This window comes from Bombina bombina, chromosome 1 (genome assembly GCF_027579735.1).
Source record: "Bombina bombina isolate aBomBom1 chromosome 1, aBomBom1.pri, whole genome shotgun sequence".
Taxonomy (NCBI): domain Eukaryota; kingdom Metazoa; phylum Chordata; class Amphibia; order Anura; family Bombinatoridae; genus Bombina; species Bombina bombina.
In genome coordinates, this window is record NC_069499.1 from 1,452,079,004 (window position 1) to 1,452,092,685 (window position 13,682).

The window sequence follows — 13,682 nt, forward strand, 5'->3', positions numbered from 1 at the left end:
GTAAAGTAGCTATCAGTCAATACACATAAGTAACAGGAAGTACACAACTCATATTGCTGTATTAATTGCAATTTAAATAGCTTTTAATTAACTTTTTTGCAACCAAAAAAAAAAAAAAAGGTTAGCATGATTAAATGCTGTTCTTTATAAAGGAAGACAACACTATTCAGTACTATGTCTCATTAAATAGAGAAAATGGCTTTGTCATGTAAATAATGTCAGAAACAAATTTTCTAGTAAAATATCTCATTTAATTTCTCTAGAAAGCATGGCGTGCCCCTGTAGCACTTGTGATGTTATATTCAAATAAATACAAGTGGTAAGCACATAGAATAATGACAAAAGTACATACAAATAAATACAAGTGGTGAGCACATAGAATAATGACAAAAGTACATACAAATAAAAAAAAACAATGCTACAGACCAATCGCCTCAGTCCCTAAAGTTATAGTTACGGATTTTGGGGGTATTCTGAGAACTTTTAGGTTTTATTTGTTTCCGAGTAACTGGCTTGTGGGATTCTTTCTGATGTGTAAGTAACAAAGATCCTGTTTTCACAGAAGGGTCTTCCCGTCTCTTCCTGGCAAGGATCACTAGAATAAAAATATAACTAGAAGATAAATGACACAGTAATCTATATGAAACAACAGCATCTAGAACATCACTTGTGTGCTTCCTACTATGCTCTCTGGCTCCATGGTCATATAGAGAAAGTATAAACGGGGTCACCTGCGCCCCTGAAAAGCTGCTTTTAATATTCATGCAGCTGAATTACTCTTTTGATGCCAATAAGTGATGTGCAGCTCGTGTACAACAGCAGCTCTCTGCTGCTACTATTACTATTTTGCTTGGGGTATATATATATATATTTATTGTCTCCTGTGCAAGACCATGATTGGCTGATAGACATTTCCTACTGATGTTCATTTGCTAATAAAGTAGGAGGAGGTATCTATCAGCCGATAAGAATTTGCAGGAAAAGCACACAGATAGTGACTTTTTGGTTTAAGCTGAAATCTAAACAGCTTTTACTTTATATTTTTGAGGCAACAAAACGTCAACATGTTTAAATGCTACTCATTCATATGGATAATAGAGCATTAGTCCAGTAGCTATTTATACACAACAGCAAATTCTAGCACAATGCTACCTTTCTTTAACCCCTTAGTGACCAGAGCACTTTTCCATTTTCTGTCCGTTTGGGACCAAGGCTATTTTTACATTTTTGCGGTGTTTGTGTTTAGCTGTAATTTTCTTCTTACTCATTTACTGTACCCACACATATTATATACCGTTTTTCTCGCCATTAAATGGACTTTCTAAAGATACCATTATTTTCATCATATCTTATAATTTACTATAAAAAAAATGATAAAATATGAGGAAAAATGGAAAAAAAACACACTTTTTCTAACTTTGACCCCCAAAATCTGTTACATATCTAAAACCACCAAAAAACACCCATGCTAAATAGTTTCTAAATTTTGTCCTGAGTTTAGAAATACCCAATGTTTACATGTTCTTTGCTTTTTTTTGCAAGTTATAGGGCCATAAATATAAGTAGCACTTTGCTATTTCCAAACCATTTTTTTCCAAAATTAGCGCTAGTTACATTAGAACACTGATATCTTTCAGGAATCCCTGAATATCCCTTGACATGTATATATTTTTTTTTTGTAGACATCCCAAAGTATTGATCTAGGCCAATTTTGGTATATTTCATACCACCATTTCACCGCCAAATGCGATCAAATACAAAAAATTGTTCACTTTTTCACAAATTTTTTCACAAACTTTAGGTTTCTCACTGAAATCATTTACAAACAGCTTGTGCAATTATGGCATAAATGGTTGTAAATTCTTCTCTGGGATCCCCCTTTGTTCAGAAATAGCACACATATATGGCTTTGGCGTTGCTTTTTGGTAATTAGAAGGCCGCCTAAATGCCACTGCGCACCACAAGTGTATCATGCCCAGCAGTTAAGGGGTTAATTAGGGAGCTTTTAGGGAGCTTGTAGGGTTAATTTTAGCTTTAGTGTAGTGTAGTAGACAACCCCAAGTATTGATCTAGGCACATTTTGGTATATTTCATGCCACCATTTCACCGCCAAATGCGATCAAATTAAAAAAAACGTAAAATTTTTCACAATTTTAGGTTTCTCACTGAAATCATTTACAAACAGCTTGTGCAATTATGGCACAAATGGTTGTAAATGCTTGTCTGGGATCCCCTTTGTTCAGAAATAGCAGACATATATGACTTTGGCGTTGCTTTCTGGTAATTAGAAGGCCACTAAATCCTGTTGCGCCTCACACGTGTATTATGGCTAGCAGTGAAAGGGTTAATTAGGGAGTTTGTAGGGAGCTTGCAGGGTTAATTTTAGCTTTAGTGTAGAGATCAGCCTCCCCATCTGACACATCCCACCCCCTGATCCCTCCCAAACAGCTCCCTTCCCTCCCCCCACCCCACAATTGTCCCCGCCATCTTAAGTACTGGCAGAAAGTCTGCCAGTACTAAAATAAAAGGGTTTTTTAAAAAAAAATGAATTTTTTTTTTAGCATATTTACATATGCTACTGTGTAGGATCCCCCCCTTAGCCCCCAACCTCCCTGATCCCCCCCAAAACCGCTCTCTAACCCTCCCCTCTGCCTTATTGGGGGCCATCTTGGGTACTGGCAGCTGTCTGCCAGTACCCAGTTTGCAATAAAAAAATGCTTTTTTTTTTGTTTTTTTTGGTTTTTTTCTGTAGTGTAGCTTCCCCCACCCCCCCACCCCCCCACCCCCCACAGACTAACCCCCCACCACCTTGCTTATTGTTTAACATTTTTTTTTTAACATATTTTTTATTTCCCATTTTCTGTAGTGTAGCGGTTCCCACCCGCTCCCTCCCCCGTGCACGCGCCCGCCCCCACCCTCCCGTGCGCGCCCCCAGCCACCCCCGCCCACGATCCCGCCCCCCTTCACATCCACATGGCCATCGATGGCCGCCACCCGCCTCCCGGTCCGGCTCCCACCCACCAACGCAGGTAGCCACCGATCTCCGGTGCAGAGAGGGCCACAGAGTGGCTCTCTCTGCACCGGATGACTTAAAAACGTTATTGCAGGATGCCTCCATATCGAGGCATCACTGCAATAACCGGATTAAAGGGACAATGTAATAAGTTAAACAGTTCATAACATTATATTTTAAATGTGCCTAATTAATACTCTTTTTAATGGGCTGCTCTCTTTCATCCCCCTGTGGGTGTAGCTTTCTGCTCCTGTCTGTTGTTTGCATAGCCTTTCTATAGAGAATGCTACAGTATTGAAAAAACTCAGTATAGGTGGCAGTTACAGCCAAACACAGCTTTCAGATGACTAAAAACGGTAACTGAGCTATTTGTAAACAATTTAAAGGTGCATTATACTATAAAATGGGTTCCAGTTATCCAATTTACTGCTGGAATGTATGAAAATTGTTTTCAAAGAACCTTTTACCTGGTAATTTAAAATAGCTGCCTTTGCCTGCAGAAACCACCACCTATACTATACATTTCAGTACTGAAAAACTGGCTATAGAAAAGCTATGTAAACAAATAAACAAAAAACACCTTCACAGTGGGGATGGAAGAGAAAGCCCACCTCATTTCAAGGGATGTATTCTCGCTGCAGTTTTAAAAACAACGAACTCTTACCAGCTGCTTGTCTGTGTACAATGCCCCTTTAATACACTCCAGCAGGTAAAATATATAATTGGGAGCACATTAAAAGGATATAAAAAATTAAAGTACAATGTCCCTTTAGTTAATGAGTGTCCAATTAGGGTCAGCAGACTTAAAGGGATAGGAAAGTCAAAATTAAACTTGCATGATTCACATAGAGCATGTTATTTTAAGACACTTTTAAATTCCCTTATATTTTCAAATGTGCTTCATTCTCTAAGTATCCCTTGTTAAAAAATGAATACGTACATATCATACACTAGTGGGAGCTGCTGCTAATTAGTGCCTGCACACATTTGTCTCTTGTGATTGGCTAAATAGATATTCTCAGCTTCCTGTCAGTAGTGCAATGCTGTCCCTTCAGCAATGGATAACAAGAGAATGATGCAAATTTGAAAATTTGTTTAAAATTGTATGTTCTATCTGAATCACAAAAGAAAATATTGTGGTTTACTATCCCTTAACAAAAGAGACAGTAAAGTTAAAGTTAAAATTAAATGTATTGGATAGAGCATGCAGTTTTTAACAACTTTTCAATTTACTGTGCTTAGTTCTCTTGGTATACTTTGTTAAAGAGTAATCCTAGGTGAGCTCAGGAGTGTGCACGTCTTTAGCCATTTGGCAGCAGTGCTTGCAACATTCTTTATAGTAATGTTATACATAGTTGCAAATATTGCTGTCATACGGCTAGATTGCGAGTTTTGCGTTATGAGTAAAAAAACAGCATTAAGGCTCATAATGCTGCTTTTTTACTACCGCTGCTATTACGAGTCTTGTAGGTACAGCTGTCTCGCACACTTTTGTGGCCGTACCGCAAATCAACTTACGCAATTTTCGTAAAGTCTTTTTTCAGTGGGACTTCCATAGCGTCGGTATTACAAGCTTTCGGCTAGATTACGAGTTTTGCGTTATGAGCTGTGCGGTACTAACTTGAACGTTATTCTCACCGCTTACTTACCTCAGCCAATAGGATTGAGCTTGCATTCTATTGGCTGTTACAATCAGCCAATAGGATTTTTTCAACCTTAATTCCGATTGGCTGATAGAATTTTATCAGCCAATCGGAATCTAAGGGACGCCATCTTGGATGACGTAACTTAAAGGAACCTTCATTCGTCGGGTAGTCATCGGAAGAAGAGGATGCTCCACGTCGGATATCTTGAAGATGGATGAAGATAGAAGATGCCGTCTGGATGAAGACTTCTGCCCATCTGGAGGACCACTTCTACCGGCTTTGATGAAGACTTCTGGCTTCGTTGAGGACTTCTTGCCGCTTCAATGAGGACTTCTGCCGATTTGTTGAGGATGGATGTCGGCTCTTGAAAACTGTAAGTGGATCATCGGGGGTTAGTATTAAGTTTTTTAAGGGTTTATTCGGTGCGTTTTATTTTTAGGTTAGGGATTTGGGCTGCAATAGAGCTAAATGCCCATACAAATGCCCTTTTCAGGGCAATGGGGAGCTTAGTTTTTTTTTTTAGTTAGGGTTTTATTTGGGGTGTTGGTTGTGTGGGTGGTGGGTTTTACTGTTGTGGGTGGTGTTTGTATTTTATTTTTTTTTACAGGTAAAAGAGCTGATTTATTTGGGGCAATGCCCCGCAAAAAGGCCCTTTTAAGGGCTATTGGTAGTTTAGTTTAGGCTAGGGGCTTTTTTATTTTTGGGGGGCTTTTTTTATTTTGATAGGGCTATTAGATTAGGTGTAATTAGTTTAAATATCTTGTAATTTGTTTTTTATTTTGTGTAATTTAGTGGAGGGTTTTTTGTAATTTATGTAATTGTATTTCATTTAGTTAATTGTATTTAATTTATGTAATTGATTTAATTGTAGTGTAAGGTTAGGTGTTAGTGTATGACAGGTTAGGTTTTATTTTACAGGTAAATTTGTATTTATTTTAGCTAGGTAGTTAGTAAATAGTTAATAACTATTTAGTAACTATTCTACCTAGTTAAAATAAATACAAACTTGCCTGTAAAATAAAAATAAACCCTAAGCTAGATACAATGTAACTATTAGTTATATTGTAGCTAGCTTAGGGTTTATTTTACAGGTAAGTATTTAGTTTTAAATAGGAATTATTTAGTTATTAATAGTAGATTTTAATTAGATTTATTTTAATTATATTTAAGTTGGGGAATGTTAGGGTTAGACTTAGGTTTAGGGGTTAATAAATATAGTATAGTGGCAGCGACAATGGGGGCGGCAGATTAGGGGTTAATAAATGTAGGTAGGTGGCGGCGATGTTAGAGACAGCAGATTAGGGGTTAATAATATTTAACTAGTGTTTGCGATACGGGAGTGCGACGGTTTAGGGGTTAATATGTTTATTATAGTGGCAGCGATGTCCGGAGCGGCAGATTAGGGGTTAATAAATATAATGTAGGTGTCAGCGATGTCGGGGGCGGCAGATTAGGGGTTAATAAGTGTAAGATTAGGGGTGTTTAGACTCGGGGTTCATGTTAGGGTGTTAGATGTAAACATAAAATGTGTTTCCCCATAGAAATCAATGGGGCTGCGTTACGGAGCTTTACACTGCTTTTTTGCAGGTGTTAGGCTTTTTTTCAGCCGGCTCTCCTCATTGATGTCGATGGGGAAATCGTGCACGACCACGTACAACCAGCTCACCTCTGACTTAAGCAGCGCTGGTATTGGAGTGCGGTATGGAGCTCAATTTTGCTCTACGCTCACTTCTTGTCTTTTAAAGCCGGGTTTATAAAAACCTGTAATACCAGCACTGTAGGTAAGTGAGCGGTGACAATAACGTGCAAGTTAGCACCGCACCCCTCACAACGCAAAACTCGTAATCTGGCCAATAGATTGTTAAAGACAGGTGCACACTCCTGAGCTCATATCAGCCTACCTAAATGTATTCTTCAACAAAGGATAACAAAGGAACAAAACAAATTTGATCATAGAAGTTGTTTAAGACTGCATGCAATGTTTTCTAATTTCGACTTTACAGTCCCTTTAAACTGGTATAATGTGATACAAACTAACTAAAATAAACTGATTTAAATCACTGTAAATAACCTCACAGTCAATAACAATTACAGCTTGAACCTTTTGATGTAAGATTTCATTATATGTAACTTCATTATTAATTAATACATTAAATAATATAGTTTGATTAAACAAACACATGACATCACATAAGGATACTTATGTTTTATGTGTAATCTCAACATGCAATAGAGCTTCACCTGTCAATGATTTACTTAAACTCAGTCCCTGTGCGCCATTTAACCCAGACAGATAACTCTGTATAGTCTAATAGCCTGATATGAAACTACTGACATGATTGTGTGATGAGGAAGGAAGATAACCCTTTGACAGCTTGCTGAGGCAATACACAGCTGCCAGTTACTGGATAACCAGCATAAAGTATCTGCAACTACTGTATACTTAAACATTGCAAAATCCATCTGTCTGGACAATTTTACACAACGGAGCCAAAAATGGCAAATTTGATATAAGAAAAGCAAACCTAGGAAATGTTTGGGGCCGATTTCTGATTTCCTACATGAACAGATTTATTTCATATAATATATGATTTAATAGCTTTTTTATGTATTTATTTAAAAGCGCCGATTCAGACATTGGAAAAAGACCCAAAATGAGGAACAAAACTGTCACCGTTATTAACGGACTACAGATTTTTAATAGTGGTTCAATTTTTATGTCACTAATAATCCTGTACAAAAAGTATATTCTAAATGTACAAATGTTATTTTAATATACTGCAAGATCCCTAAGTACCTTAAAGGGACACTGAACCCAATTTTTTTCTTTCGTGATTCAGATAGAGCATGCAACTTTAAGCAACTTTCTAATTTACTCCTATTTTCAATTTTTCTTCGTTCTCTTGCTATCTTTATTTGAAAAAGAAGGCATCTAAGCTTTTCTTTGGTTCAGACCTCTGGACAGCACTTTTTTATTGGTGGATTCATTTATCCATCAATCAGCAAGGACAACCCAGGTTGTTTACCAAAAATGGTCCGGCATCTAAACTTACATTCTTGCATTTCAAATAAAGATACCAAGAGAATGAAGAAAATTTGATAATAGGAGTAAATTAGAAAGTTGCTTAAAATATCTTGCTATATCTGAATCATGAAAGAAAAAATTTGGGTTCAGTGTCCCTTTAACTGTAAGCCCCAACTGCTATTAAACCCATTATTACCCACACCTCCACCAAATTAACTTCACCTGGATCCTCAACACATGCAACAGTCCCTTGTTGCCTCACCCTTACCTGTAATAAACCCTCTTCTTCCAACTACAACTGCTGTTCACCCTCTACCCTTTGCCATCTTGGCCCTCACCTTAATAAAAACCTTGCTACCTAGATTCTACCTCATTAACCCTTTACTGTCTGGTACCCACACAAGACTATACTGAGGAAAAGGGACAAAAAGGATTGTGTGAGACAGTCTTCAATTTTCAATGTGGAAGAGGCTAAATATAGTCCATTTTTTAAGAATTATGTTTAGTAAAGTTTTATAAGAAAGAAATCGGAAAAGCAGATATAATGATCTTGGAGATTCCCAAGAAGAATTGCACAATATAACTTAAACCACAAAGGTTAAATGGCCAAAATAGTCGAAAAAAATTACATGCTGTAATACATTACAAGTGAAGTGCTAATGATAGCGTCAGGGTGCACTATTAATATTGCGGGCCCATGCTCAGAATTGGGCACAATATGGTATTACAACTCAATGGTACAACAATATTACCATAGAATGTTTAGCACAGCTGACATCTCTTTAGTGCATCCTATATTTTCAATGAACAGTGCGGCTGCGCTAAAACATTGCTCATATTAAATGTTGTAAATGATGTGCTGTGCTCGAGCAATGCTAAAAAAGTTAGTGCGACATAAGACCTGAAGTAAAGTGTTGGGGCTAGAATAAAAGTTTTACAAAAACATAATTTATGTAAGAACTTACCTGATAAATTCATTTCTTTCATATTAGCAAGAGTCCATGAGCTAGTGACGTATGGGATATACATTCCTACCAGGAGGGGCAAAGTTTCCCAAACCTCAAAATGCCTATAAATACACCCCTCACCACACCCACAAATGAGTTTAACGAATAGCCAAGAAGTGGGGTGATAAGAAAAAAGTGCGAAAGCATAAAAAATAAGCAATTGGAATAATTGTGCTTTATACAAAAAAATCATAACCACCATAAAAAGGGTGGGCCTCATGGACTCTTGCTAATATGAAAGAAATGAATTTATCAGGTAAGTTCTTACATAAATTATGTTTTCTTTCATGTAATTAGCAAGAGTCCATGAGCTAGTGACGTATGGGATAATGAATACCCAAGATGTGGATCTTCCACGCAAGAGTCACTAGAGAGGGAGGGATAAAATAAAGACAGCCAATTCCGCTGAAAAATAATCCACACCCAAAACGGATACTTCTTTCATAGCCAGAGGACTGTGAGTCCCTCCTTGATGATTGACATATGCCACGGTTGTGACATTGTCCGTCTGAAAACAAATGAACGACTCTCTCTTTAGAAGAGGCCACGACTGAAGAGCTCTGAAAATTGCACGGAGTTCCAAAATGTTGATTGGTAATCTCGCCTCCTGAGATTCCCAAACCCCTTGTGCTGTCAGAGACCCCCAAACAGCTCCCCAAACTGTCAGACTTGCATCTGTTGAAATCACAGTCCAGGTCGGAAGAACAAAAGAAGCCCCCTGAACTAAACGATGGTGGTCTGTCCACCACGTCAGAGAGTGTCGTACAATCGGTTTTAAAGATATTAATTGAGATATCTTTGTATAATCCCTGCACCACTGGTTCAGCATACAGAGCTGAAGAGGTCGCATGTGAAAACGAGTAAAGGGGATCGCGTCCGATGCAGCAGTCATAAGACCTAGAATTTCCATGCATAAGGCTACCGAAGGGAATGATTGAGACTGAAGGTTTCTACAAGCTGAAACCAATTTCAGACGTCTCTTGCCGTCAGAGACAGAGTCATGGACACTGAATCTATCTGGAAACCTAAAAAGGTTACCCTTGTCTGAGGAATCAACGAACTCTTTGGTAAATTGATCCTCCAACCATGTTCTCGAAGAAACAATAGTCGATTCGTATGAGATTCTGCTAAATGTGAAGACTGAGCAAGTACCAAGATATCGTCCAAATAAGGAAATACCACAATACCCTGTTCTCTGATTACAGATAGAAGGGCACCGAGAACCTTTGTAAAAATCCTTGGAGCTGCTGCTAGGCCAAAAGGCAGAGCAACAAACTGGTAATGCTTGTCTAGGAAAGAGAATCTCAGAAACTGATAGTGATCTGGATGAATCGGAATATGCAGATATGCATCTTGTAAATCTATTGTGGACATATAATGCCCTTGCTGAGCAAAAGGCAGAATAGTCCTTATAGTTACCATTTTGAATGTTGGTATCCTTACATAACGATTCAATATTTTTAAATTTAGAACTGGCCTGAAGGAATTCTCCTTCTATGGTACAATGAAGAGATTTGAGTAAAACCCCAGCCCCTGTTCCAGAACTCGAACTGACATAATTGCTCCAGCCAACTCTAGATCTGAAACACATTTCAGAAATGCTTGAGCCTTCACTGGATTTACTGGGACACGGGAAAGAAAAAATCTTCTTGCAGGAGGCCTTATCTTGAAGCCTATTCTGTACCCTTGTGAAACAATGTTCTGGATCCAAAGATTGTGAATCGAATTGATCCAAATTTCTTTGAAAAATCGTAATCTGCCCCCTACCAGCTGGGCTGGAATGAGGGCCGCACCTTCATGTTGACTTGGGAGCTGGCTTTGGCTTTCTAAAAGGCTTGGATTTATTCCAGACTGGAGATGGTTTCCAAACTGATACCGCTCCTGTAGGGGAAGGATCAGGCTTTTGTTCCTTATTGTGACGAAAGGAACGAAAACGATTAGTAGACCTAAATTTTAGATTTTTTATCCTGTGGTAAAAAAGTTCCTTTCCCCCCAGTAACAGTTGAAATAATAGAATCCAACTGTGAACCAAATAATTTATTACCCTGGAAAGAAAGGGAAAGCAAAGTTGACTTAGAAGACATATCAGCATTCCAAGTTTTAAGCCATAAAGCTCTTCTAGCTAAAATAGCTAAAGGCATATACCTGACATCAACCCTAATGATATCAAAGATGGCATCACAAATAAAATTATTAGCATGTTGAAGAAGATTAACAATGCTATGGGAATTATGATCTGTTACTTGTTGCGCTAAAGCTTCCAACCAAAAAGTTGAAGCTGCAGCAACATCCGCTAAAGATATAGCAGGTCTAAGAAGATTACCTGAACATAAGTAAGCTTTTCTTAGAAAGGATTCAATTTTACTATCTAAAGGATCCTTAAAGGAAGTACTATCTGCCGTAGGAATAGTAGTACGTTTAGCAAGAGTAGAGATAGCCCCATCAACCTTAGGGATTTTGTCCCAAAACTCTAATCTGTCAGATGGCACAGGATATAATTGCTTAAACCGTTTAGAAGGAGTAAATGAATTACCCAAATTATTCCATTCCCTGGAAATTACTTCAGAAATAGCATCAGGGACGGGAAAAACCTCTGGAATAACTACAGGAGATTTAAAAACCGTATTCAAACGTTTAGATTTAGTATCAGGAGGACCAGATTCCTCTATTTCTAATGCAATTAAGACTTCTTTAAGCAAAGAACGAATAAATTCCATTTTAAATAAATATGAAGATTTATCAGTATCAACCTCTGAAACAGAATCCTCTAAACCAGAGGAATCATTATCAGAATCAGAATGATGATGTTCATTTAAAAATTCATCTGAAAAATTAGAAGTTTTAAAAGACCTTTTACGTTTACTAGAAGGAGGAATAACAGATATAGCCTTCTTAATAGATTTAGAAACAAAATCTCTTATGTTAACAGGAACACCCTGAATATTAGATGTTGATGGAACAGCAACAGGTAATGGAACATTACTAAAGGAAATATTATCTGCATTAACAAGTTTGTCATGACATTCATTACAAACAACAGCCGGAGGAACAAATACCACAAGTTTACAACAAATACACTTAACTTTGGTAGATCCAGCATCAGGCAGCAATTTTCCAGAAGTATCTTCTGATTCAGGGTCAATCTGAGACATCTTGCAATATGTAATTGAAAAAACAACATATAAAGCAAAATTGATCAAATTCCTTAAAAGACAGTTTCAGGAATGGGAAGAAAATGCCAATGAACAAGCTTCTAGCAACCACAAGCAAATAAACAATGAGACTTAAATAATGTGGAGACAATAATGACGCCCATATTTTTTAGCGCCAAAAAGACGCCCACATTATTTGGCGCCTAAATGCTTTAAGCGCCAAAAATGACGCCACATCCGGTAACGCCGACATTTTTGGCGCAAAAACGTCAAAAAAATGACGCAACTTCCGGCGACAAGAATGATGCCGGAAATAACAAAGAAAATGTTTGCACCAAAAAAGTCTGCGCCAAGAATGACGCAATAAAATGAAGCATTTTCAGCCCCCGCGAGCCTAACAGCCCACAGGAGAAAAAGTCAAATTTTAAGGTAAGAAAAAATTGATTATTCAAATGCATTATCCCAAATAATGAAACTGACTGTCTGAAATAAGGAATGTTGAACATCCTGAATCAAGGCAAATAAATGTTTAAACACATATATTTAGAACTTTATATAAAAGTGCCCAACCATAGCTTAGAGTGTCACAAAAATAAGACTTACTTACCCCAGGACACTCATCTACATGTAGTAGAAAGCCAAACCAGTACTGAAATGATAATCAGTAGAGGAAATGGTATATATAAGAGTATATCGTCGATCTGAAAAGGGAGGTAAGAGATGAATCTACGACCGATAACAGAGAACCTATGAAATAGACCCCGTAGAAGGAGATCATTGAATTCAAAATAGGCAATACTCTCTTCACATCCCTCTGACATTCACTGCACACTGAGAGGAAAACCGGGCTCCAGCCTGCTGCGAAGCGCATATCAACGAAGAATCTAGCACAAACTTACTTCACCACCTCCATGGGAGGCAAAGTTTGTAAAACTGATTTGTGGGTGTGGTGAGGGGTGTATTTATAGGCATTTTGAGGTTTGGGAAACTTTGCCCCTCCTGGTAGGAATGTATATCCCATACGTCACTAGCTCATGGACTCTTGCTAATTACATGAAAGAAACACATGTAAAACATATTAAAATAAAGTATTACACTTATATAAATATAGTGTACATATTAAATATAAAATATATTTTTATTTTTTAAATAAATGTAAATTTTTTTTTTTAAGGGATATGATATATGACAAGGTGTTGGGAAGGGCTCAAATGTGTATTAATATTTGTATGTGTACATACAGTACTGTGCAAAAGTCTTAGGTCACCATTAGATTTGTTTTTTTAGCAAAGATTTAATGACCATCCATATTTATTTTTCGGTCTCTTTATTAAGATACAAACAGAAAATACCAGAAAATGACTTCTTCAGGCAAAAGTCAGTATTTTGTGTGACCTCCATTGGCACTATGAACTCTTTTGGGGAGACTGTACTGAAGTTATTTTATATTATACCAGGCTTCTTCTTTCAGCACTTCCTATAGTTCTTCTTTAGATTTAGGTTGTCTTTTATTTCTTTCTCTGTCCAGGTGATCCCATACTGCCTCTATAATATTCAGGTCTGGACTCTGTGGAGGCCAGTTCATGACTGGCAGTGTTTTATCAGCTGTTTTTCTCTCCAAATATGATTTCACTGCATTAGCAGTGTGCTTGAGATCGTTATCATTCTGAAAAATAAAACCATTCCCAAACAGGTGCTTTCCAGAAGGAATGGCATGGTGAATTAAACCCTGTCTGTATTTTTCAGCATTCATGATCCCATCAATTCGGACAATGTCGCCAACACCACTGGCAGAAATGCAGCCCCAAACCCGGACAGACCCTACACCATGTTTCACTG

General features: G+C 37.7%; 1 protein-coding gene across 1 annotated transcript in view; it reads right to left on the reverse strand.

The window, feature by feature from the left end:
• Window positions 1-229: 229 nt before the first annotated feature.
• CCDC57 (coiled-coil domain containing 57) overlaps window positions 230-13,682 on the reverse strand; it is a 233,531-nt gene continuing 220,078 nt past the window's right edge. The window contains exon 18 of the mRNA XM_053705728.1: window positions 230-595. Within this exon, the coding sequence (XP_053561703.1) occupies window positions 435-595 (161 nt within the window). The 3' untranslated portion in view covers window positions 230-434. The remainder of the gene's footprint in view (window positions 596-13,682) is intronic.